This window comes from Zonotrichia albicollis, chromosome 31 (genome assembly GCF_047830755.1).
Source record: "Zonotrichia albicollis isolate bZonAlb1 chromosome 31, bZonAlb1.hap1, whole genome shotgun sequence".
NCBI lineage: Eukaryota > Metazoa > Chordata > Aves > Passeriformes > Passerellidae > Zonotrichia > Zonotrichia albicollis.
The window spans coordinates 3,393,288-3,420,205 of NC_133849.1; the positions used below are offsets into that span (position 1 = coordinate 3,393,288).

Below are 26,918 nucleotides of genomic sequence, written 5' to 3' on the forward strand. Positions count from 1 at the left end.
CTTCCCTCCCTCCTCCTCCTCCCCCAGCAGCAGCCACACCCTCGCTGCCCCGTTCCCGCAGCCCTCGCAGCCGCGGCAGGAGCGGGGATGGAGCCGGGACAGGTCGGGATGGGCAGCGCGGGGCTCTCGGCTGCTCCAGCCGCTGCGGGCGGGGGGAACCCGGCCCGGGCCAAAGGAGAGGCAAACTGGGCAAACTGGGGGCTGCACATCCAAACTGGGCCTTGCTGGGGACCCTGCCTGGGCACTGCCAGCCCTTGGGGCTCCTCTCGGCACATCCGCCAGGGGGAGCGCACACAGGGCTGGGGGATCCCAGCAGTGGCAGCACTGCCAGGGACTGTACTGGGCTTCTACAGATATCATACTGGGATCGTACTGGGAGTGACTGGGAGTGCACTGGGCTTGTACTGACATCATACTGGGATCATACTGCCATGCCAGGGCAGACTGTGATCGCACTGATGGACGCTGGGATCATACTGGGAGTGAGCAGGAGCCTGCAGGAGGCAACTGAGACCATGTTAGGGGCAAATGGGATATACTGGGAGTGACTGGGATTATGCTGAGGATGACTGGGAGCAGCTGTGAGTAACTGGGATCATGGTGGGAGCAACTGGGAAGAACAGGGAGTGACTGCGTGCATGCTGGCAGGCACTGGAAACTGCTGGGCTTGTACTGGGATGAACTGGGATCATACTGGTAGTGACTGGCAGTGAGTGCCACTACTCTGAGGCTGACTGGGAGTGCTTGGGAGCAAATGGGATCATACTGGAAGGAACTGGAAAGATGGTGGAGGGAACTGGGGTACCCTGGGAGATACTGGGAGTGACTGGAAGGAAAGTGAGGGTGAAAGAGAGCAACTGGAACCATGTGGAGTACTACTGGTTTATTCTGGCAGAGACTGGGAGCACACTGGGCCCATATTTGGATCATACTGGGATTGACTGGACTAATACTGGGAGGAACTGAGTGTCACAGTGAGCACACCCTGCACATCATCCCCCATACTGGGCCTGACTGGGAGCAACTGGGAGCAAATGGCATCATACTGGGACTCACTGAGTTGATTGAGGAAGTCACTGGAACCAGGCTGGTGGCAGCTTGGACCAAACTGGGAGAGACTGGAAGTAAGTGGGATTATACTTCTAAAAAATGCATATTTTGTGATTGGGTTTTCGCAAATATTAAAATTAATATTATATGTCGTATGTTAGAAAGTACTGCTGTATTAATTCTCTTAAATAGTTGGTTAAATATAGATTTAGGTTATTAAAAAAATGTTAAAATAGAAACTATGCTTGGTAAGAGACTTTTTTAAAAAAAGGACTTGCAGCGAGATAGCAGCCACAGGACACCTAAATCTTTCAGGGAAAAAGAATTTAGTGCTCTCTTGTCAGAAGAAATAACTTCTTCGTGCCTCGAAGCTGCTGTTAGGTTTCAGACGAAGAAGTTGACACTGACCAGACAGAATCCTGTGTTTGAATGGAATTTATGCATCATGTATGAGGTGTATGAATATGCAACAGGCTATTGTTTTTAATGGTTAATCCTGTGTTAACAGGTGTCCTTTTTCGGGCTCGTGCTTCCCAGAAAAATGCTTCCCAGAAAAAGGTCCCCGGATGTCCGTAACTCTTTGTATTTGTTGTCTCATATTGTCCTAATTGGATTTGTCACAATTGTCATTACTCTAATATTATTACTATTTTTATAATCATTTTATTACCATTAAACTTTTAAAATTTTAAAAGCAAGTGATTGGCGTTTTTCACAATTTGGTAGCAGAGGATGGTTACTAACACCTCGCTGCCGGTGCTTTAGGAGAGTCAGAGTGGGGAAGGCACGCCCTGCCCCGTTGGCAGCCTCGCTCTGTCTCCCCTGGGGCGACCGACAGACGCAGGTTATGATGGACAAAAGGAGACAATAAAACAAAGAGAAGGGAAAAGGCTCCCTACAACCACGGTAATTGGCCCCCTAAGAGTAGTAATGTGCACGAAGAACCCGGGAAGAAAAAGGGATTGGTAAGTATTTCTCAGGGGGGCAGGTACAGGGGGATGAATGTGTGTGAATGAGAGGAGGGCTGGTTGTCCCAGACCTGCCAAGTGAGTGCTGGAGTCTCCCACGCTGCGTTTCCAACTTTCCTCGAGGGAAGCAGCCAGTAAAGAGACACAGCGAGTGAGAAGAGGAGTGAGAGAATCCCCCGGGGTAACTGGGACTGGGTCTCAGAGAGGGGCTGGACCCCTCGGAGCAAGGGAGCAGAGGAGTTTCCGAGCCAAATCCACTAGGAAACGAGACAAAAGGGAACCCTAAAACTTCTGCTGGTTTGAGGGATAAGAGAGCCCAAGAGCATCCAGAATTAAAACCTGCTGGGTTGAAGAATTAACATTCTAAGAGCATTCACGGTTGAGCAAAATTCTGCTGGATTGAGGATATGCTCAAGAGCATCTGGGGTTGGGCAGCACAGCTGGGTTGAGGGATATCCAAGAGCACCAGGACTGGCCAGAAACACCTAAACTTGTAATAGGTGATGTGAAAGTGTAGTATATGGTAGAGATAATTAATGCTATTAATGTATAAAATATTGTAAACTCCACACTAAGTCTCTTGACCACCCTGGCCAGGAGCAGTGTCTTATTCATATACATCTAGTTCCTGGACTTGGTTGAGATAAACATCGGGGTTTTTAATGAAAGAACAGAAGCTTCCAGGGCGATAATCGCTGGCTTCCCCGGGTCACCAGGTCCACCCAAGAGTGATTAACGCCTCGTCGATTACAGCTACCACAATGATCCACAGCCCCACCCTGATGCATGTGAATGCTGACTTCCCCAGAGTCTACTGACAACATCAGACACCGGGACTGAGTCTTTGTCCACCTCTGCACAGGTAAAGCCAAGGTTATGCATGGGATAGACACAAAGAACATTCGGTCGTCTCTGCCTCGAGCAGAATAAACTGTAAAAGAACTCGCTGTTTCAGGCAGCATTTGTGAACAGGGGGAGACTCTGACATTCGCAGGTCAGATCCGTGTTCACCCAGCACCGAACCCGGGCTCGACGCTGACCCTTGGCTGTGGTAGTGTAGACAACCGAACTTCAGTCGCACAGACAAATTAATAAATCTTTGCTAAATTTTCATATAAGTATGGCTCTCATACTTATAAGAAAGTATCAAACTCTCATTTGATCATTTATAACAGAAGTTACCTTATTGTTGTCTTGTTGTGTGTGAGAGTGAGTCACACACAAAATCAGCCTCAGCTTCCCGGGCGGGTGGGAAGGGGGGCTGTGGAAAGAGGAGTGTGTGACCCACAAATAAGCCATTGTTCTCCTGGCGTGTGGGGGCTGTGGCATAAGGTACAGGTGACCTGCAAACGGGCCATTGTCCCCAGGGCGTGTGAGGGGGCCGTGGCTAAAGAGTGTGAGTGACACACAAATCAGCCCCACAGGGGAACGGCACCGGAGGCAGCAGAGTCAGGGCCCTCCCAGGAGGCCCGGAGATACTGAGACCCAGAGGCCACCCCAAGGCCAGGGGGGGCCACAGGGACCCGCGATTCTCTGTTAACAGGGATCCACTCTGTGTCCTGAGGGCGGGAAAGAATGTGTGGAAGAGAATGGGAAATAAAAGTGAGTGAATGTAGATGAATGAAAGTATAGGTAATGTAGATTCTGTATTTTAACCTTCACTATATCTCCTTGGAGGGAGGTGTATTGTACTGAAAGTAGTGTGAGAAAAAACATTTTTCTTTTTGGGTGTGTAGTTGAAAGAAAAGCGGTATTTAGGTTGTTAGTGAAAGTGAAAAACAGAGATAGAAGATGAATAGATAAGATCTTGAAAAATGAGAAAGAAAACCAGTAAGTTGGATACAGGGAAAAAAAAAAAGAAAAAAACCCCAGTCCTTTGGGAGATATGTTAGCTAACAGAGATACAACTACTTGCAAAAGGAGAAAATACAGGGTATGTAGTAGTTGATGGGGAAAACATGCAAACTACAGAAAAAGGGAAATTAACCTTAAATTACTAAGCTCAGTCTTGTGAATTATATACTTTAAATAGAGCACTAGAATATTTAACACAAAATAAAGGAACTATATATACAGATTCAAGGTATGCCTTTAGAGTAGTACATACGTGCAAAAAATTTGGAAAGGAAAAAAGATTACTTAATTCAAGAAGAAAAGGACTAGTACATGAGGAACTTATTTTAGAGGTTTTAGAGGCATTAAAATAACCTAAAAGAGGTAGCTATAGTACATGTTAAGGAACCCCACAAGAGAAAGACCCCAGAAAGAAGAGGAAATAATTTGGCAGATCACAAAGCTAAGGATGCAGCAGAAAATGGAGCTGAAAGAGTTATGTTAACATTAACTCCAAACCAGGAAAAACTGGAAATTCCAAAGTTTAGGGAAGCTGAGAAAAAAGAATTAAACAAGACAGGAAGTGAACAAGATAAATCAGGGAAATGGAAACTTCTTGATGGAAGACAATTTCTAAATAAAATGTGCTTCTAGGAAAATATTAGAAGACATGCATCAGAAAACCCACTGGGGTACTCAAGCTTTGTGTGATCACTTTTAAGGAACTATGGGTGCACTGGGATTCTCGGAGTAGCCAAGCAAGTAACTGAAAGATGCTTAATTTGGCAAAAGAGAAATAAAAAGGTCAAGAGAAAAACAACATTAGGAGGCCGTGAGTTAGCTCGTTGGCCATTTCATTGTATCCAAGCAGAAGTTTGGATTTGTTAGGTTCTGTGTTTTTTTGTAAAAAAAAAAACCATTTAATCTAGAAGAAAGAGAATATGCCATATGTTAGACAGGAGATTTTAGGAGAATAAAAATCTTTAAAGTATCAGAATGCCCCGAGAAAAAAAAAACAAGGAAAGAAAAAGGGGAAATGAAAGAGAAGGGAATAAGAGGAAAACTCAGAAAGAGAGTGGGATCCTCTGCAGCTCTTGCCCCCTCCGTTCGCGGCCCAGGCGCCTGTCCCGGGTCCCGGCTCGCTGCCCGCCTCAGCTCCGCCTGCCCCGCTTTCCATCCCAGGTGCGGCCTCACTGCCCAGGGCAGCTCCACCTGCCCCGGCGCTGTCGCTCAATTTGTGTGCCCTGCTCCCACTGCCTGGCCCGTGGCCGCTCTGCCGCCCATGCTGGGCAAGATGGGGGTTGCTCTGTCCTGCCGCCTGCTCCGAGCTCACCGCGCCCACCGCACCCAGGGGGGGTCCCAGCCATCCCATCCCCGCCTGCCCTGCCCGTGCCACCTGCGCTGGGCACCGCCGCTGCTGCCGGGCTCTCCCACCTGCCTTTGCTCTGCCGGGAGCTGCCGGATCAGCCGCCATCAGCCATCTGGGGGCTGCCCACGCTCTGCCTCGGGCTCCACGGGAAGATCCCCCTCTGGTGATTCTGGCAGCAGACCCTGCCCACACTCCCACCGAGCCTCGGCGGGATATCCTCCCCTGACCCCGTCCTGCTCTGAGTTACGTCCCATTGGTAACCACAGCTCCGGCTGTTCAGGGAAACTCTCTCTCTCCACAGGAAGCATCTTAACGAAACACTAGGAGCTCAGTTAAAAGGCAGCCCTCTCCAAATTCTTTCTCAAAACACGGGAGAAAGGCTATAGAAGGGAAAAAAATGAAGGAGTTGGATGAAGGGATTGCTCTATTTCCGTTCAGAGAGGTTCCCACGGGAGGGATGCGCTGCCCCGCCCCGCGGGAGCCACCAGCGCCCCTGCCGGCCGTGCCCGGAACTGCACCCAAGGGGAAAGCGCCGCAGCCCAAAGGCCGGGACTGGCTCCGGGCTCTGTTTGCTGTCAGTGCCGCAGCTGTTGCTGTTTGTTTGCTTTATTATACACACTAGTAAAGAACTGGTATTCCTACTCCCATATCTTTCCCTGAGAGCCCCTTGATTTCACTATTCTAAAAATTAAGAGGGAGGGGGTTTGCATTCTCCATTCCAAGAAAGGCTTTTTCTGCCTTCCCAAGCAGACACCTCTCTTGTAAAGCAAGACAAGCACCCACAGGCACTGAGGGGGCTGCAGGAGGGGCACAAGAAGGCCCTGCAGCACTTGGGCACAAAGGCACAGCAGGTGAGTGCAAGAAGGGAGCAGCAAAAGGCCAAGCTGAAGGCAAAGGCCAGGGCACAGTTCCTACAGCCCCTGAGGGATCAACCCCAGGGCCCAAGGGGGCCCCAGCACCCAGGGCACGGCTCGGCCACAAGCACCTGGCACAGGCATTGCCCTCCTCGGCAGGGGAGAGCCCACCCAAACAGCCCCTGGCAAGGAACCAGGGCTCCAGCTGCAGGGCACAAGGACACTGCAAGCACAGACAGCAGCACCCTCAGCACCAGCAAGTCCACCCCTTGATGGACATGGATTGCCAGGGCTGTCACAGCTCCCATCACACCAGGGACCCTCCACACTGCAGCCCTTGAGAACATTCAGGGTGGGTCCGCATTGAGAGGAGGCATCTCCTGATGGACACAGGGGCCTCTCAATCCACTCTGAATCTTAGACCTAAGTGGGGGAAATGCCAAAAATGTCTCTGATTATTCAGGGGATAAGTGGGAAAGATGTGTGGTTTTATTCAACCACTGTTAGCAGAAGTGGGAGATGGATCTGAAACGCATTAAGTTTTATCCGCTCCTAATTGTTATCATGATTTACTGGGAAGGCATTTGATCGCTAAACTCGTAACTCAAAGTAATATTATAAAAAGTGATACAAAGGCCAGTTCTGTTGTACCTCTGTGCCAAATGTCAGGCACGGCCTATGCTGAAGTGAACCCAGAAATGTGGGCAGCCCCAGGGAAAGAGGGAAAATTAGATACGGAGCCTCTACAAATTACTTTAAAGCAACCAGGACAAGCAATACCCTGTTCCAAGAGAGGGAAGGAAGGGCTCGCAGCCTGGTATTGAGTCCCTCTTAAAGGCAGGGCTTTTGGAGCCAAGGATGCCTCCCTAGAACACTCCTATCCTGCCAGTCAAACTGGATGGATGGACACAAGGAGGAAACACAGAATTTTCAAGTGTTAAAATGAAGATTAACTAAGGTGTCTGGCCTGGGCCTTCCAGACAGGTTAAAAATATTTGAATTATAGGTGGATGCTAAACAGGGTCTTGCCAAAGGAATTCTTGTGCCAAAATATTTAACTCTATATAAGATCTCCTACAGTTCAAGTCTGGCATCAAGTTCAAGCTCTGACAACCAAAAGAGCCTCTAAATGGATGAGCAGGGCTTGGTTATTACAGTATGAAACTTGTTCAATGGCACAGGAGGATTTAGACCTGAGGACAGGGCAAGGGTTTAACCCAGCCTCCTGTTTGAACAGCCTGGAGAGGGGCTGGCAAGGAACCCAAGACTGCACTCAAGGGACAGAGCTCCAGACACAGGCTGGGACAGATTGATGATGGGACATTCCCTGGCCTGAGGGAGAAACTGTGTTTGTGGATGGCTCTGCAAGGGCAGCAGAAGGGAAAAGAGCTACAAGACAGGCTGTTATTAAGGAAGGGGAATCAGACACAGCGCAGGTCACCGCCCCATGCTCAGCTCAACCCATGCAGCTCTGGGTGCCTGTGAGAGCCTGGCACTGAAATGCCCTGAGCAGGAAGGCTTCAATATCTTCTGCTGACACCATGGCACCTAACAGGGGGGCAAAAGCAATTCTCACTGCTTCAGCAACCACTGGGGCAGATATCAAGGCACATTCTCCCACAGCAAGCTGGGCTGGCACACAGCCTGCCCTGGCACTTTGCTGCTGCCAACACCCAGCCAGGACATCGGCTCCTGCCTAAGGAGTGCAAAGCAGCACCACTGGTGGCCAAGGGGCCCATGCCAAGTGTCCCTGAGGCCAGAAACAGCCGCCAGCACAGCTCAACACGGGGGGACCCCTCAGCCTGGCCTCAAGGGCTCTGAAGCCCCGGAGATTTGCACTTCCCGCCTGCAGCAGGAGGATGGGAGGCCGCCCCTGAGCCTGCCCTGAAGGCAACGCAGCAGCAGCCAGGGCTCCACAGCGGGCCAAGCCCCTGCGCCTGCCCACAGATCCTCGCCTGGAATCCTCTGCAATCCTGGCCACCCTCCTCTGCCATCTCCAGCCACTGGGGCCAAGCCTTGCTGCCACTGCTGCAGCTTCAGCGCTGCCTGGGCCTGCACTGCCACAGCTGCTGGGGAACACCAGGGCACAATTCCACTCTGGGGCTCACTCACACCCACACTCTGGGCTGCCTGCCATTGCACTGCTGCAAAATATACCATGTTTCGGTTCGTTTAAATCTTATTCCTCTGCTCAGGCTTGGTTTGTCTGTGCCTTGGGGAAATGAATTTTTAAGGTTCTATTTAAGGGATGTTACACCACTCAATAGAGATGAGTTTAACATCTCAACAGACTGGGAACAGCTCAAAAGACACCCACAGAGATAACGACCAGCAACAAAACATCAACATTGCCCAGCAGCAGGAAGTGAAGCTTCATTCCAGGCAGCCTGCAGAGGAGCTTTAAAAATGGAAATTAACACTGCCGGCAAAATGCACCTGGGTCTCTTGCCCGGGGCAGGAATTGGGCTGATTCCCTCTGCCCCTCACCCCAAGCTCTGCCTGCTGGCACTGATGGAATTTGCACAGCTCAAGGCAGAGCCCAGGGGGAGGATATCTGACCCTGCAACACAAACGGGTGAAGCTGCAAAGGGAAACAGCAGAAGGAGAATGTTGGGAAAACTTCACTATAAATAATTGGGGGGAATCATCCCTCTGCCCACTCCAACGTGCTGGCACTGTCTGTGTTACATAGGGTATATGAGAGCAGTGGGGGTTTTTTGCTACCAAAAATTCAGGGAAATCAGTTGGGAATCCAAGGATTTGATTATTTATTTAGAGAAAAGCAGTCAACTGATGCAGCCCTGGCTGGAGAGAGCAGCCAAAAAGGGGGAAAAGATGACCGGCCAGGAAAACAAATACAACAAGACCATGGACCAGGCCCTGGGAACCCGAACCAATTCATATCAGGAGCCACAGAACCCATTTCTCATTTCAATTGCATCACTAGATTACAAGCTGCCCTCGCAATAATAACCAACCAGACAGCTCCAGCTCCTGACCTTCCTGCCGACCAATCCACTGAAATGAGGAACACAACACTTAACCATGGGATGGGATCAGATCATCTGTTAGCAGAAAAAGGAGGAGTTTGTGGAAAATTAAATGGCTCATACTGCTGTTGGCAAAGAGATGACAAAGGAAAAGTGGTGAAAAAAAAAAAAAAACAACACCAGAAACAAAAAAGCATCTCATGTATTGGTCCATACATGGAAATTATGGGAATGGGACACGGTTTTGTGGCTCCCTGGCAGACCATGGGTTAAACGAATGCTGTTTCTCCTCGGATGTGCTACAGCAACTCTCATCTTTTTACGGTGCTCCACACCTTGAGAGTGCAGCTCATTCAGTAGGTGATCGAGGCACCAGGGATTTGTAGATAAGGAAGTAACTGGGGGAAACCACCAGCTTCAATAAATGTTACTAATTAAAAGGGACTGCTGCTCACAGAAAGTCCCGGTGAATTCCTGAAATTCCAGAAGAACAAAGACTTAACAGAGCCGTGATTATGGAATGTTATACGAAAGTGGGGGTGCACAATAACGAGGACATGCAGTTGGCGGATCGGGAGGTCTGAACCTTCCAAGTACCTCAGCCAGTGGGCAAAGGGAGAGGGAGATGAGGCCGGGAAAATGAGGATACAAAGGAGGCTGCGAACTACAACAATGGAAGAGAGCGCACGGCAAATGCCCCACGGCCTCTCTCTCTGCTCAGCAATAAAGTCACTTTTACAGGACTCCTCAGTCTCCTCTGGGCACAGAAACCTCCGGCCACGGGAATTTCCCCGCACAGCCCCGGGCACAGGGCAGCCCCCTCTGTCCCAGCCACAGCAACCGGCCCGAGCCAGCGCTGCTCCGGCAGCGGCTCCTGCCGAGGCAGCGGCCGCAAGGAGACCGCGGGCAGCCGCTCCCGCAGCGCCCTCACGCCAGCGGCAACACGGGCCGGACACGGCACAACGAACCCGCCCGAGCCCCCTGCCGCCCCCGAGGCCCGCAGCCAGCCCCGAGCCCCCGCACAACCCAGCGCGGTTCCCACCTGCGCTGCGGCCGCCTCTGAGCTCCGCCGCCGCCTCACCGCGCTCCGGCCGCCGCCGCCGCTCCCGGGACCGCACACAGGCTCGGACAATGGCGGCGCTTCCAGCAACCGCCGCCCTCAGCCCGCCCCCGGGGCCCTGCCCCGCCCCCCTCCCACCAATCAGCGCGCCCCAACCACGACTGACGGCACCACCGCCCAATCGCCGCCAGGGGCGGGCTCTGCACACGGCACAGCCCCGCCCCGCGCTCTCAGGGCCCCCCGGGCTGCGTGAGGGCACAGCCGGATAGCAGGAGGAGGGATGGAGCAGGAGGAGCATGTGTTGCTGCCCGCGGATCCCGCAGTGCCCCGGGTCGGGACCAGCTCCGTGCCCCGCTCCAGCTCGACGTCCCGTTGGACGATCCGCGCTGGATAATCCCGAGTGACCCCCAGGGTCACAGCTCCCCGTGTTGGGAACACTCCTGGCTGCGGGTTCCACATCTTCCCGGCCCCCCTGGGGACACCTCGATGTAGGCCGGGGGATCCCCGCTACTTTTCCTGTTTCTGCTCCTCTCCTCATCTCCCCCTTCTCTTCCTCCCGCCTCTCCCTCCCGGTTCAATCGCTCCTCCCGCTCCTCCTCCCCCCTCCTTCCCCTCATCTCTCTCTCACGTCCCCCCCTCCATCGTCATTCTCCTTCGTCCTCTTCCTCCTCCCGCTACCCCCGGGCCCAGCCCCCACCCTTTGTCCCCCTCCCTTTGCCCAAATCCGTCCCATCGCCCGCCCCCCAAACCCCTCCCCATCACCCCCAATAAACGGCCCCGGGCCCAACTGGGAAGCTTTACTGGGAGCACTGGGAGCAGGCACTGGGCGGTGGCAGAGCGCCAGCGGGGCTGGGGGGGACACGGGACCCCCCCAAAATCAGCGGAGCGGGGACGGAGCGGGGGGTCCCGGCCGGGCCCGAGCGCACGGGGAGGGGCTGCGGCCGCCGCCGGCTCAGGAGCTCTGTGGGCAGAGAAAAGGGGGTGACACCGGGCTGGGGGCCCCGGCGAGAGCGCACACGCTCCGCTACGGGGGGGACGCCACCCCCGGCACCCGCCCTGACCTTCTTGCACAGGGAGAAGCCGAGCCCCAGCGCCAGGAAGACCAAGCCCAAGACGAAGCCCCCAATCCCCATCAATATCTTGATGCGGGCGGCGTCCGGCGGCATCTCTGGGGGGTCCGCAGGGCTCAGCCCCCCCAAAACCTCTCAGCGACACACCAAGGCGCTCCGAGCGCCCCCTCCAGGCTGATTTCCGTCCCTCCCACTCGCATCCAGCATACTCCAAACCCCCTGCCCTTTGCACCCAGCGCCCACAAACTCCCTCCCAGTCACACCCAGAGCCTCCCCAACCCCATCCCACCCTCCCCAGAATCCCCCAAACCCCTTCCCCGCCCTTGCCTAGGCCCCAGCCCCTCTCCCAGTCCCAGCCCGGCTCTCTCCAGCTCCCTCCCACTGGCTCTGCCAGCGCCCCCAGGGGCTCCCCCGTACCCCAGTGCCGCCTCAGGGGCTGCTTTAGGCTGACGTGCTCCACCTGGCAGCTGTAGCTGAGCCCGCGCCGGGGGGGAGGTTTCCAGCAGCACCAGGAGCTGGTAGGTCCAGTCCCCGTTGGGGACCACGTCGGTGGCCACCACGTGCTCCGAGAGCTCCTGCTGGCCCTGGAACCACCTCACCTGGATGGCAGCAGGGTAGAAATCCATCACGGAGCAGAGCAGGCGGCCGGGGCCGGGCTGGGAGCTCGAGGGGGGCACCAGCGAGATGGACACGCTGGGGGGCACTGGGAGAGACAGGGAGAGAGAGCGGGGACACACTGGGATCAGCTGGGGGACACTGGGAGAGAGAAGGGAGGGCTGGGAATGGACTGAAATGGACACGGAATGACAGGGAATGGATTGGGGAACGTGGTGGGAGGGACTGGGGATGGGCTCAGATGGATTGGGAATGGTCTCAGAGGGAGTGGGAGAGACTGGGAAGGAGTTGGGTGACAGATGGGAAGGAATGGGGGAACTGGGAGAGAGGGAGGAGGTCTAAGAGTGAACTTTGAATGAACTGGGAAGAGACTGGGAATGGACTGGGAGAGACTGGGGAGGAACTGGGCATGGTCTTGGAGGGACTGGAATGGCACTGGGAGGGATCTTGGTGGCACTGGGAGGAACCGGGAATGAAGTGCGCGGCAGTGGGAGGGCGAGTCCGGCGCGAGGCACTCTTTGCTGCGGGTCTGCCTAGCAACAGATGAGTCATGAACACGATGCCATTTCATTGGTTGAGAAGTGTAAACTTTACGGGTCGCTGAAATGGACGCGCGGGGGGGCACCGGGAGGGACTGGGAGGATCTGGAAACCCCGGGGGTCGGCACAGGGAGGGCTGAGGGCTCTGGGCCGATGTCCAGGGAGATTTTGAGGGGCTCCAGGGTCACTGGCAGGGCAGGCCCCGAGGGGACACGCTCTCCCTCGTGCTCACCTCGGCTCTCCGTGATGAACCGGGTAAAGTTCTTGTACCAGCACCGGCAGAACCAGTCAACCGCAGTCCGTCTGTCCTCCATGAATACCGCATTGCTGTTCCAGCGCTTGGCCAACTTCTCCCCATAGCGGGTGAACCCCACAAAGTGCCCCACGTCGCTGTCGAACATTATGAACTGATCCCGGTTGTAGATGGATCTCTGGACGTACTTCACCTTCTCCGTGCCGTTAATGAAGTAACACTCGGACTTTGTCATCCTCTGGAACACCCCTGAGTGTGCAGGACACAGGTCAGGGGGTGCCAACCCACCACCCTCTCCCAGCATCCCCAGAGCAGCGGGGCCACCCCGGATCCCCACTCCGCACCCCCTGAGTCCCTCGGCCGCCATGGGACCCTCCTGCCCGCGCTGCCGCTTCCTCTTTGCCGCCCTTCCCCCATTTCCCCTTCAACATCGTCTCCCCTCCCACCTCCGGCCGCTCCCCAAATCACTTTTGGGGTCCCATTTCCCCATTTTCCCACAAATTCCCCAATCCCCAGCCCCCTCCCGCTCAGACATAGTGTTCCACCTCCGCTTTTGCCCCTTCCCCACCCTCTCCCACGGCTCCCTCTCCTCCCACCACCCTTCAGTCCCTCCCGCTCTCCTTTGGGGGGTCCCCTCCTCCTCCCCCTCCATTCCAGGTTCCCCCCTGGATAATCCCCCGAGGGTCACCCGGGATTATCCACCGCGGAACCTCCAACGGCACGTGGAGCTGGAGCGGGGCACGGAGCTCGTCCCGACCCGGGGCACTGCGGGATCCGCGGGCAGCAACACATGCTCCTCCTGCTCCATCCCTCTTCCAGCTCTCCGGCTCTGCCCTCACGCAGCCCGGGGGGCCCTGAGAGCGCGGGGCGGGGCTGTGCCGTGTGCAGAGCCCGCCCCTGGCTGCAATTGGAGGATGGTACCGTCAGTCCTGGTTGTGGCGCGCTGATTGGTGGGATCGGGGCGGAGCAGGGCCCCGGTGGCTGGGCTGAGGGCGCCATTGTCGTGTTTGTGGGGTCCGGGAGCGGCGGCAGCGGCCGGAGCACGGTGAGGCGGCGGCGGAGCTCGGAGGCGGCCGCAGCACAGGTGGGAGCCGCGCTGGGTTGTGCGGGGCCTCGGAGCTGGCTGCGGGCCTCGGGGGCGGCAGGGGGCTCGGGCGGGTTCGTTGTGCCGTGTCCGGCCCGTGTTGCCGCTGGCGTGAGGGCGCTGCGGGAGCGGCTGCCCGCGGTCTCCTTGCGGCCGCTGCCTCGGCAGGAGCCGCTGCCGGAGCAGCGCTGGCTCGGCCCGGTTGCTGTGGCTGGGACAGAGGGGGCTGCCCCGTGCCCGGGGCTGTGCGGGGAAATTGCCGTGGCCGGAGGTTTCTGTGCCCAGAGGAGACAGAGGAGTCCTGTAAAAGTGACTTTATTGCTGGGCAGAGGGAGAGGCCGTGGGGCATTTGCCGAGGGCTCTCTGTCATTGTTGTAGTTCGCAGCCTCCTTTTTATCCTCATTTTCCCGGCCTCATCTCCCTCTCCCTTTGCCCCCTGGCTGAGGTGCTTGGAAGGTTCAGATCTCCCGATCCGCCAAATGCATGTCCTCGGTAATGTGCACCCCCACTTTTGTATAACAGCCGGTATTCACGGCTCTGTTAAGTCCTTGTTCTTCTGGAATTTCAGGAATTCAGCGGGACTTTGTGTGAGCAGCAGTGCTTTTAATTAGTAACATTTATTGAAGCTGGTGGTTTCGCCCAGTTACTTCCTTATCTACAAATCCTTGGTGACTCGGTCCCCTGCTGAATGAGCTGCACTCTCAAGGTGTGGAGCATGGTAAAAAGATGAGAGTTGCTGTAGCACTGCAGAGGAGAAACAGCATTCGTTTAACCCATGGTCTCCGAGGGAGCCATAAAACCGTGTCCCATTCCCATTCTTTCTGCATTTGAACCCGTACATGAGCTGCTTAATTTTTCCGTTGTTTTTGGTTTGGTTTTTTTTTTTTCACCACTTTTCCTTTGTCATCTCTTTGCCAACAGCAGTATGAGCCATTTAATTTTCCACAAACTCCTCCTTTTTGTGCTAAAAGATGATCTGATCCCATCCCATGGTGAAGTGTTGTGTTCCTCATTTCAGTGGATTGGTTAGCAGGAGGGTCAGGAGCTGGAGCTGTCTGGTTGGTTATTATTGCAAGGACAGCTTGTAATCTAATGATGGCATTGAAATGAGAAATGGGTTCTGTGGCTCCTGATATGAATTGGTTTGGGTTCCCATGGGCTGGTCCATGGTGTTGTAGGATTTGTTCTGCTGGCCGTTCATCTTTTCCCCAATTTTGGCCACTCTCTCCAGCCAGGGCTGCATCAGTTGACTGCTTTTGTCTAACTAAATCATCAAATCCTTGGATTCCCAACTGATTTCCCTGAATTTTTAGTAGCAAGATCTCCCACTGCTCTTTTATACCCTATATAACATAGACAGTGCCAGCACATGTTGGAGTGGGCAGAGGGATGATTCCCCCCAATTATTTATGGTGAAGTTTTCCCAACATTCTCCTTTTGCTCTTTCCCTTTGCAGCTTTACCCGTTTGTGTTGCAGGGTCAGATATCCTCACCCTGGGCTCTGCCTTGAGCTGTGCAAATTCCATCAGTGCCAGCAGGCAGAGCTTGGGGTGAGGGGCTGAGGGAATGAGCCCAATTCCTGCCCCGGGCAAGAGACCCAGGTGCATTGTCCACAGTTTGCCCAGCAGTGTTCATTTGCATTTCTAAAGCTCCTGTGGAGGCTGCCTGGAATGGAGCTTCTCTTCCAGGGCAGCCATCTGGTGAGTCACATGTGGCCCCCCAGAATCTTCTTTTTTTAAAACAAGTATTACCTATTTATGTTCAAAGTATTACAGTTAAATCTCTTCGATTTTGCAAAATGCACCATAAAGGAGAACGTGGAAAAACCCAGACCAAAAGTTGATTCTTACACTTCTGTCCCAAACCTACCTGACAATATAAAGTGGGAATATTATGAAAAATTTTTCTCATGTTGTAATTTTGTCACCGAAACTGCAGGGAAAACAAAAACTCTCCAAGAATCTCTTTGGTGTTAGAGAGTCAAGGCATTCCTTGGTTCTGGCCAGGATGCGCAACAGAAATAATTTCTTTCACAACTAGCCCGACTGTGCAGAGAAAATCATTCCATGGCGTGTGAGTTTTACTCGATTTTTCCTAAACTTTATGTGGTCCAAACCAATATAAATCCATTGCTTTAATGTTCATTGCTTCCAGGTTGTGTAAGGTTTTAGTATTTGGTTTCCTGTTGGACCTGGATTCCTTCCCCTCTGATGTAATTTTGGTCTCCACACTCCTGGATTTCCTTCTCAGCCTTTTCCAGCCCAGGTGTCTCCAGCTCTGGCGGGGGGAAATGTCTGGGGTAGCTGTTGGTTGCTGTTTGCTGCTGGGCAATGTTGATGTTTTGTTGCTGGTCGTTATCTCTGTGGGTATCTTTTGTGCTGTTCCCAGTCTGTTGGGATGTTAAACTTATCTCCGTTGAGTAGTGTAACACCCCTTAAATAAAACCTTTAAAATTCCTTTACCCAAGGCAAAGAAAACCTAGCCTGAGTAGAGAAATAAGGTTTAAAAGAACCAAACTCGGTACATTTTGCAGCAGTGCAATGGCAGGCAGCCCAGAGTGTGGGTGTCAGTGAGCCCCAGAGTGGAATTGTGCCCTGGTGTTCCCCAGCAGCTGTGGCAGTGCAGGCCCAGGGAGCGCTGAAGCTGCAGCAGTGGCAGCAAGGCTTGGCCCCAGTGGCTGGAGATGGCAGAGGAGGGTGGCCAGGATTGCAGAGGATTCCAGGGGAGGATCTGTGGGCAGGCGCAGGGGCTTGGCCCGCTGTGGAGCCCTGGCTGCTGCTGCGTTGCCTTCAGGGCAGGCTCAGGGGCGGCCTCCCATCCTCCTGCTGCAGGCGGGAAGTGCAAATCTCCGGGGCTTCAGAGCCCTTGAGGCCAGGCTGAGGGGTCCCCCCGTGTTGAGCTGTGCTGGCGGCTGTTTCTGGCCTCAGGGACACTTGGCATGGGCCCCTTGGCCACCAGTGGTGCTGCTTTGCACTCCTTGGGCAGGAGCCGATGTCCTGGCTGGGTGTTGGCAGCAGCAAAGTGCCAGGGCAGGCTGTGTGCCAGCCCAGCTTGCTGTGAGAGAATATGCCTTGATATCTGCTCCAGTGGTTGCTGAAGCAGTGAGAATTGCTTTTGTCCCCCTGTTAGGTGCCATGGTGTCAGCAGAAGATATTGAAGCCTTCCTGCTCAGGGCATTTCCGTGCCAGGCTCTCACAAGCACCCAGAGCTGCGCGGGTTGAGCTGAGCACGGGGCGGTGACCTGAGCTGTGTCTGATTGCCCTTCCTTCCCTCCCCTGGAACAGGGTGTTGCTGTTAGACACCACTTGTCCTGGTTGCTTCAGAGTGCTTTGGAGAGGCTCCATAGCTAATTTTCCCTCTTTCCCTGGGGCTGCCCACATTTCTGGGTTCACCTCAGAATAGGCCTGACCAGACATTTGACACAGAGGTAGAACAGAACTGGCCTCTGTAACACCTTTTATAATAATAATTTTTGTTCCGAGTTTAGTGATTCAATCTCTTCCCAGTAAATCATTATAGCAATTAGGAATAAATAAAAATTCATGCATTTCAAATCCATCTCCCAGATCTACTATTAGTGGTTGAGTAAAACCATACATCTTTCCCACTTTTCCCACTTATCCCCTCTGTAATCACACATATTTTTAGCATTTTTCCCCCTGCGGTCTAAGATCCAGAGTTAATTGAGAGGCCCCTGTGTCCATCAGGAAATGCCTCCTCTCAATGCAGACCCACCCTGAATGTTCTCAAGGGCTGCAGTGTGGAGGGTCCCTGGTGTGATGGGAGCTGTGACAGCCCTGGCAATCCATGTCCATCAAGGGGTGGACTTGCTGGTGCTGAGGGTGCTGCTGTCTGTGCTTGCAGTGTCCTTGTGCCCTGCAGCTGGAGCCCTGGTTCCTTGCCAGGGGCTGTTTGGGTGGGCTCTCCCCTGCCGAGGAGGGCAATGCCTCTGCCAGGTGCTTGTGGCCGAGCCGTGCCCTGGGTGCTGGGGCCCCCTTGGGCCCTGGGGTTGATCCTTCAGGGGCTGTAGGAACTGTGCCCTGGCCTTTGCCTTCAGCTTGGCCTTTGCCTTCAGCTTGGCCTTTTGCTGCTCCCTTCTTGCATTCACCTGCTGTGCCTTTGTGCCCAAGTGCTGCAGGGCCTTCTTGTGCCCCTCCTGCAGCCCCCTCAGTGCCTGTGGGTGCTTGTCTTGCTTTACAAGAGAGGTGTCTGCTTGGGAAGGCAGAAAAAGCCTTTCTTGGAATGGAGAATGCAAACCCCCTCCCTCTTAATTTTTAGAATAGTGAAATCAAGGGGCTCTCAGGGAAAGATATGGGAGTAGGAATACCAGTTCTTTACTAGTGTGTATAATAAAGCAAACAAACAGCAACAGCTGCGGCACTGACAGCAAACAGAGCCCGGAGCCAGTCCCGGCCTTTGGGCTGCGGCGCTTTCCCCTTGGGTGCAGTTCCGGGCACGGCCGGCAGGGGCGCTGGTGGCTCCCGCGGGGCGGGGCAGCGCATCCCTCCCGTGGGAACCTCTCTGAACGGAAATAGAGCAATCCCTTCATCCAACTCCTTCATTTTTTTCCCTTCTATAGCCTTTCTCCCGTGTTTTGAGAAAGAATTTGGAGAGGGCTGCCTTTTAACTGAGCTCCTAGTGTTTCGTTAAGATGCTTCCTGTGGAGAGAGAGAGTTTCCCTGAACAGCCGGAGCTGTGGTTACCAATGGGACGTAACTCAGAGCAGGACGGGGTCAGGGGAGGATATCCCGCCGAGGCTCGGTGGGAGTGTGGGCAGGGTCTGCTGCCAGAATCACCAGAGGGGGATCTTCCCGTGGAGCCCGAGGCAGAGCGTGGGCAGCCCCCAGATGGCTGATGGCGGCTGATCCGGCAGCTCCCGGCAGAGCAAAGGCAGGTGGGAGAGCCCGGCAGCAGCGGCGGTGCCCAGCGCAGGTGGCACGGGCAGGGCAGGCGGGGATGGGATGGCTGGGACCCCCCCTGGGTGCGGTGGGCGCGGTGAGCTCGGAGCAGGCGGCAGGACAGAGCAACCCCCATCTTGCCCAGCATGGGCGGCAGAGCGGCCGCGGGCCAGGCAGTGGGAGCAGGGCACACAAATTGAGCGACAGCGCCGGGGCAGGTGGAGCTGCCCTGGGCAGTGAGGCCGCACCTGGGATGGAAAGCGGGGCAGGCGGAGCTGAGGCGGGCAGCGAGCCGGGACCCGGGACAGGCGCCTGGGCCGCGAACGGAGGGGGCAAGAGCTGCAGAGGATCCCACTCTCTTTCTGAGTTTTCCTCTTGTTCCCTTCCCTTTCATTTCCCCTTTTTCTTTTCTTGTTTTTTTCTCTGCAGTTTCTGATACTTTAAAGAGTTGTATTCTCCTAAAATCTCCTGTCTAACATATAGCCTATTCTCTTTCTTCTAGATTAAATGGGTTTTTTTGACAAATAAATCCAGAACCTAAAAAACCTAAACTTCTTCTTGGATACTTTGAAATGTCCAACGAGCTAACTCACGGCCTCCTAATGTTGTTTTTCTCATCACATTTTTATTTATCCTTTGGCAAATTAATAATCTTTCAGTTACTTTCTTTGCTACTCCAAAAATCCCAGTGCACCCACAGTTTCTTAAAAAATGAGCACACAAAGCTTGAGTACCCCAGTGGGTTTTCTGATGCAAGTCTTCTAATATTTTCCTAGTAAGCACATTTTATTATGAAATTGTCTTCCATCAAGAAGTTTCCGTTTCTCTGATTTATCATTTTCACTTCCTATCTTGTTTAATTCTTTTCTCTTGGCTTCCCTAAACTTTGGAATTTCCAGCTTTTCCTCGTTTGGAGTTACTATTAACATAACTCTTTTATCTCCATCTTCTACTGCACCTTAGCTTTGTTATCTGCCAAATTATTTCCTCTTATTTCTGGGGTCTTTCCCTTCTGGGGTTCCTTAACATGTACTATAGCTACCTCTTTTAGGTTATTTTAATGCCTCTAAAACCTCTAAAGTACGTTCCTCATTTACTAATCCTTTTCTTATTGAATTAAGTAATCTTTTTCCTTTCCAAATTTTGTACAGGTATGTACTACTATATATAAAGGCATACCTTGAATCAGTATATATAGTTCCTTTATTTCTGTTAAATATTCTAGTGCTCTTCTTAAAGTATATAATTCACAAGTTTGAGCTTAGTAATTTAAGGTTAATTTCCCTTTTTCTGTAGTTTGCATGTTCTCCCCATCAACTACTACATACCCTGTTTTTTCTCGTTTTGCAAGGCGGTGTATCTCTGTTAGCTAACATAACTCCCAAAGGACTATTTTTTTTGCTTTTTTCCCTGCATCCAACTTACTGGTTTTCTGTCTCATTTTTCAAGATCTTTTCTATTCATCTTCTGCCTCTGTTTTTCACTTTCACTAACAACCTGAATACCACTTTTCTTTCACCTACACGCACAAAAATAAAAAACCTTTTTCTCACACTACTTTCAATACAATACACCTCCCTCCAAGGAGATATAGTGAAGATAAAAATACACAATCTGCATTACCTATACTTTATTCGTTTACATTAACTCACTTTTATTTCCCATTCACTTCCACACATTCTTTCCCGCCCTCAGGACACAGAGTGGATCCCTGTTGACAGAGAATCGCGGGTCTCTGTGGCCCCCCCTGGCCTTGGGGTGGCCTCTGGGTCTCAGTATCTCCGGGCCTCCTGGGAGGGCCCTGACTCTGCTGCCTCCGGTGCCGTTCCCCTGTGGGGCTGATTTGTGTGTCACTCACACTCTTTAGCCACGGCCCCCTCACAGGCCCTGGGGACAATGGCCCGTTTGCAGGTCACCTGTACCTTATGCCACAGCCCCCACACGCCAGGAGAACAATGGCTTATTTGTGGGTCACACACTCCTCTTTCTACAGCCCCCCTTCCCACCCGCCCGGGAAGCTGAGGCTGATTTTGTGTGTGACTCACTCTCACACACAACAAGGCAACAATAAGGTACCTTTTGTTATAAATGATGAAATCGAGAGCCAAACTTATAAGAAAATTTAGCAAAGATTTATTAATTTGTCTCAGAGACTGAAGTTCGGTTGTCTACACTACCACAGCCAAGGATCAGCGTCGAGCCCGGGTTCGGTGCTGGGTGAACACGGATCTGACCTGCGAATGTCAGAGTCTCCCCTGTTCACAAATGCTGCCTGACGCAGCGAGTTCTTTTACAGTTTATTCTGCTCGAGGCAGAGACGACCGAATGTTCTTTGTTTCTCTTCCCATGCATAACCTTGGCTTTACCTGTGCAGAGGTGGACAAAGACTCAGTCCAGGTGTCTGATGTTGTCAGTAGACTCCGGGGAAGTCAGCATTCACATGCATCAGGGTGGGGCTGTGGATCATTGTGGTAGCTGTAATCGACGAGGCGTTAATCACTCTTGGCTGGACCTGGTGATCGGGGGAAGCCAGCGATTATCGCCCTGGAAACTTCTGTTCTTTCATTAAAAACCCCGATGTTTATCTCAACCAAGTCCAGGAACTAGATGTATATGAATAACACACTCCTCCTGGCCAGGGTGGTCAAAAGACATAACGTGGATTTTACAATATTTTATACATTAATAGCATGAATTATCTCTACCATATACTACACTTTCACATCACCTATTACTAGTTTAGGTGTTTCTGGCCAGTCCTGGTGCTCTTGGATATCCCTCAACCCAGCTGTGCTGTCCAATCCCAGATGCTCTTGAGCATATCCTCAATCCAGCAGAATTTTGCTCAAACGTGGATGCTCTTGGAATGTTAATTCTCAACCCAGCAGGTTTTAATTCTGGATGCTCTTGGGCTCTCTGATCCCTCAATCCAGCAGAATTTTTAGGAGCCCCTTTTGTCCCATTTCCTAGTGGATTTGGCTCGGAAACTCCTCTGCTCCCTTGCTCCGAGGGGTCCAGCCCCTCTCTGAGACCCAGTCCCAGTTACCCCGGGGGATTCTCTCACTCCTCTTCTCACTCGCTGTGTCTCTTTACTGGCTGCTTCCCTCGAGGAAAGTTGGAAACGCAGTGTGGGAGACTCCAGCACTCACTTGGCAGGTCTGGGACAACCAGCCCTCGTCTCATTCACAGCCCCGAGCAGAGAATGAGGGGAGAAGGGAGCCCGGGAGCCCAAACAGCCCCGGCATCCAGAAATGGGGAGAGCGAAGCGGGGGGAGCTTTTGGCATTGCTGGGACTGCCAGCAGCCTGGGCAGGGCGGGCACCGAGGAGAAGGGGGACCCCCAATCCAAGCGTGACCCCCAACAGCTGGGACAGGGGGGACCTCCGAACACCAGAGGGGAGGGAACAGGGATGGGGAACTCCTGGGTGGCTTTTTCAGGGCTCAATCTTGGTGTTTGTGAGGTTTTTCTGGAGCCCTGATGGCCGGTGACTTGTAGAGATGGGCTTGGGGAGAGGGACCTTCAAACTCAATGTGTGTTGGGGAAGATGAAACAGGAAAGCCTTACAAATAGGATTGTCTGGCAAATGATTTTGTGAACATAAAAAGTGTAAGGAAGATTGAAATGAAAGCAAGCTCGAAAATACCTCAGTTAGTAAACAACTGGAAAACAATGGTATGGCCCAACTGAAGGTAATCCCCTTTTGATAAAACAATTCCCTCGGTTTACAGACAGATCCAAGGGTCAGAGCAGACCCCACTAGCTCAATAGAAGGGGTCCAAAGAGGAGTTTTTAGGGTTTAAAATGTAACACAGTATGGGGATTTAATGACTTGTTCAGGCTGTATGTAAATGCTCTAGGATTTATATCTTGTACTGGATTGGTTAGTGAGAAATAGAATATGCAACACAGAAGAAGATTTATTGTATTGTAACAGGACCCTTACTCTCTTACGCTCTTCCCCTCTTACTCTCTTACCCTCTCACCCTCTCTACCCCTCTCTTCTCTCGGGCCTGCTCCGAGCTGTGCCTGGCAGCTCCAAGCAGGGCCCTGCACCCAGGCCCTTTGCAATAAACCGCACGTTCCACGCCCTGGCTGCAGAGCTCTCTCGTCTCCGTCCGTCCTGACCGTCCTACCCCCTGACACTCCTACAAACGCTCTCATCCCTTGTTTTCCCCAAACCAGGATTGCCCATTGCCAGCCCCAGGGAGGCTGTGAGGAAGAGGAAGATGCCCCGGGACACTGAGGCAGGTGAGGAGGAAGTCAGTGCCCCTTTCCCCTCTGTGCTGCTCCATCTCCCAGCCCAGCACGGCCCCGGCTGCAGCTCAGCCCTGGGGGATCTCCTTGCCCTTGCCTGTGGTACGGAGGCAAATCCCATCCTGTCCCTGTCCTTCCTCCCCCAGAGCAGGAGCTGAGCATGGAGAGCAGGGAGGACAAATGCCCGCGGCAGAACCTGGTGGAAGAGGCCGTTTTGAGCGGCTCCACAGCGCAGGAAGGCAACGGGGAGGAAAAGCCCCGGAGATGCCGCACGAGGAGGGGCTGCAAACGCAGCCGGCGGGGATCTGAGGGGGAAAGAGCCAGCCTGGGCCGGGAAGGCGGCCGGAGACGGAGCCAGAGCTCGGAGCTGGTACTCCATGATCAGCTCCATGATGGGGAGAAACCCCACACGTGCGTGGAGTGTGGGAAGAGCTTCAGGCGGAACTGCGACCTGATTGTGCACCAGAGGATCCACACTGGGGAACGGCCCTACGAGTGTGGGGAGTGTGGGAAGAGCTTCAGAGAGAGCTCCAGCCTGAACCAGCACCAAAAGACCCACACTGAGGAGAGGCCTTACGAGTGTTCCAAGTGTGGGAAGGGGTTTAAGACCAACTCCCATCTCCTCCAGCACTATTGGATTCACAGAGAGGAGAGGCCCTTCCAATGCCCTGACTGCGGGAAGGGATTCAAGACAAACTCCAACCTCATCTCCCACCGGCGCATCCACACAGGGAAGAGGCCCTACGAGTGTGATAAATGCAGGAAGAGGTTTCCGACCAGCTCCAGTCTCCTCCGGCACTATCGGATTCACAGAGAGGAGAGGCCCTTCCAATGCCCCGACTGCGGGAAGGGATTCAAGGACATCTCCAGCCTCATCAGGCACCGGCGCATCCACACTGGGGAGAGGCCCTACGAGTGTCCCAAGTGTGGGAAGAGCTTCTCCAGGAGCTCTCACTTGACCCGACACCAACGGAGGCACCACTAAGGGAAGCCCTGCGAGTGCCCCGAGTGCGGGCAGAGCTTTGTGCACTGCTCCAGCTCCATCCCCCACTGGAGGAGGCACTTTGGGCACAGGTCAGGTGAGCCACATTCCCTGTGATCCATGTTGAGAACACACTTGGCTGCTTCTACTTTTAATTTCACCTTAATTTTTTTCTATTCTCCATCTCTTTGCACTGCAAAAGCCAAGAGGAATGGATCTGTCCCCTCCAAACCACTCAAATCCCAGTGAAAACAGCTCAATCTTACCCCAAAAACAGCTCAAACCCACCTCAAAAAACTCAGTCCCATGCCAAACTCACTCGATTCCACAGCCATCAGGCTGAGATGAAATTGGGAAATGATTTAGAGTCGTGGGATCTCAATTAGAGTGGTGGGATGGAGATTGTGTGGGGCTGGGTGTGTGGGATGTATTTGACAACAAATAAAACTCTGAGACTTACTGATTTCTCTCCCATTCATGTTCAGTCTGTTGCAGTTCTGTTTGCCGAGGGCCGCCTTCTCAGCTCATTGTCTTGGTGTTCCCTTTTTCTCTCCTGCCTCTCTTTGCCTGCTCTGTTTCTCTCTCAGTGTCTCGCTGGACCCACGGACCACCAGAGACCCTGCCCTGATTTAATTGACCCAGGCACCACCAGAGACCCTCCCTGTATTTAATTGCCTCAGGGACCACCCAATACCCTCCCCTGATTTATTGCCCCAGTGACCACCAAAGACCCTCCCCCAATTTAATTGACCCCTGCCACCAAAGACCCTCCCCTAATTTAGTTGACCTTTCCCTATTTTAATTCCCCTTACCCTGATTTAATTGACCCTGCCCTGATTTAATTGACCCCTGCCCTGATTTAGATGACCTCTCTGTCCCCACAGACCCTCCCCTGATTATTTATTATTTGCCAATTATTATTTTAATTCCCAGTCCCAGGAGCTGAAGTCCTGAAGGCTGGCAGAGAAATGTCTCTGTAGGATTTTGCTCCATTTCCCTTCAAGGACAGGAACATCTTTTCCTGGATGGGAGCTGGAATTGCAGACTTTTCAAATGTGTGCAGGGCAACACGGACTGGCATCAAACATGGACCGGGATCAAACAGGGACTGGGATCAAATATGGACTAGGATCAATTATTGATTGGAATCCTAGAGTGTAGGATCAACTGGACTGATCTCATATAGACTGAGATCAAATAGGGGCTGGGATCAAATATGAATTGGGATAAAAAATGGACTGGGATCAAATATGGACTAAAATCAGCTATGGACTGTGATAAACTGGACTGGGATCAAATCACGACTGGGATCAACTTTGGACTGGGATCAAATATGGCCTGGATCAAATATGACAGATTTTATGGACTGGGATCAAATGTGGACTAGGATAAGCTATGGACAGGGATCAAATATGGACTGGGATCAAATATGGATTGGGATCAAATGGACTGGGTTCCTACAGACTGGGATAAACTGGACTGAGATTATATAGATGTCGTGGTTTGAGAGGAAGTTAGTTTTCTGGGATATGAAGTGGTCAGGCCAGTAGGTGCTCACATTTGAATACTGGCACCTGGTTTGGCCGCTGGGGACATTGGATACGCCTCTGAGAACACAGGGGTTAAAAAGCAGAGCACTCCCGGGGGAAGCTCTCTTGGGTTCCAGCGAGGGAAGCAGGTCGGGCCTCCCCTGCCCAGCTCCTGGCTGGTTTGGGGCTGGGTGAGGTAGGCCTGGCCCGAGGATGGAAGGGTGGAAGAGCCCCGAGAGGCATCGGCAGCCACACCTCCCCCCCAGGAGACAGAGAGAGACAGAGCGCCTGTGCCACCGTGAAATTTGATATCCTATGCTGGCAGCACAGCCCGGCTGGCGGAGAAGGGCGGGGGAATGCAGCGAGAAGGGGTCCGGCAGCTGTGGGAGCTTTGGGCGGGCCTAGCCCGAGCTTTTAACCCTTTTTCGGACAAGGAAAACTTTGCAGAACATTAACCTTTCCTAGAAGAGAGATAAGAGATGAAATGGAAGAAGGAAATGTGCAAGTGTGAAGGTCTGGGCAAGTGAAAGATGTCGGGAGAGTAGAGAAGAATCTTAGGTGGGAAGAGATGATGGAGTGGCCTTAGCTGGACTTTTTCTGTATGGCCATGGACAGAACCATTTTTTCTTGTGACACAGAGACTGCATCCAGGGGGAGGCAATGGCTCAGAGCCAAGAGGGTTCAGTGTTGGTACCCCTCGGCCCCAGGGGGTGAAATTTGGGGGGCACAGATGTCCCAAAGGTGAGACTGTGCCCTTTTTGGAACAGGGCAAAGCATCCCTAAAAGGACAAACCTAGAAGCAGCTCTGGTCCATGTGCAGTGGTGAGAGCACTGGACATGGAAGGAAGAGGTCACGATGGCAGATGTTCTCCAGGCGGTGCCACGAGTGACATGGAAACACACGAGGTTTCAGCGGTGTTTCCTGGGGAAGCCTATGGCACAAGAAGGACTCCTCTCCCCTTGATGAACTGAGAATTGATTACTTAAAGGGTGGTGATGGACCGAGAGTTGGTGATTTGGGGGACAGATGTATTGGAAATTTGGGGGGAGGGGGAGGAAATGTTTTTGGAAAGTTTTCCTTTATCCTGTGTGTTTCTTGTTACTTAGAGTTGTAGTTTAGTTAATAAAGGTTTCTTTTCTTTATTTCTAAGTGGGGGCCTGCTTTGCTTATTGCTGGTCACATCTCACAGCAGACACCAGGGAGCACTTCTTTTCATGGGGACGCTGGCATTGTGCCAGCATCAAACCGTGACACCTATGCTGCCAGTTGGCCTTTTTCCACCTCTCCAGCCATCCCCACAGAGCATTGGCTACCATCCATGAATCAGTGCAGAGGTAGAGCTTTGGCCATTTCTCTCCCTTAGAAATGTCCAGGGCCAGCTGAACACCTTTGAGTTCTGTAAGTTGACTTGATCCACCTTCTCCTTCAGCAGCCTCTGCCACCTGTCGTGTGGGGCTCCATACAGCTGCTTTCCACTTGCGACAGGAGCCGTCAGTGAAAAGAGTGTAGCGCGTTTCCTCTGGGGGCAGTTGGTTATAGGGAGGAGCCTCTTCAGCCCATGTCACTGGT

The 26,918-nt window shown here is 53.0% G+C and overlaps 3 protein-coding genes and 2 pseudogenes across 3 annotated transcripts in view; 1 reads left to right on the forward strand and 4 right to left on the reverse strand.

Moving 5' to 3' along the window:
- Positions 1-10,216, reverse strand: part of LOC141725840 (uncharacterized) — a 28,401-nt pseudogene extending 18,185 nt beyond the window's left edge.
- Positions 1-10,232, reverse strand: part of LOC141725884 (uncharacterized) — a 121,544-nt gene extending 111,312 nt beyond the window's left edge. Inside the window, exon 1 of the mRNA XM_074530047.1 lies at positions 10,146-10,232. The gene's annotated coding sequence lies outside the window, so the exon portion shown is untranslated. The remainder of the gene's footprint in view (positions 1-10,145) is intronic.
- LOC141725898 (uncharacterized) overlaps positions 1-26,918 on the reverse strand; it is a 55,689-nt gene that overhangs the window by 3,755 nt on the left and 25,016 nt on the right. The gene's annotated exons all lie outside the window — the stretch shown is intronic.
- On the reverse strand, positions 11,077-13,600 carry LOC141725743 (class II histocompatibility antigen, B-L beta chain-like; annotated as a pseudogene).
- Positions 13,562-26,491, forward strand: LOC141725881 (uncharacterized). The gene is made up of 2 exons (XM_074530044.1): positions 13,562-13,685; positions 22,766-26,491. Exon 2 carries the CDS (start codon positions 22,998-23,000, stop codon positions 23,820-23,822), a length of 825 nt encoding a protein of 274 aa, XP_074386145.1. The 5' UTR covers positions 13,562-13,685; positions 22,766-22,997; the 3' UTR covers positions 23,823-26,491.

Bases quoted from the DNA above. Each gene is read 5' to 3' on its own strand.
- LOC141725881 (XM_074530044.1), top strand. From the start codon at position 22,998: ATGGAGAGCAGGGAGGACAAATGCCCGCGGCAGAACCTGGTGGAAGAG.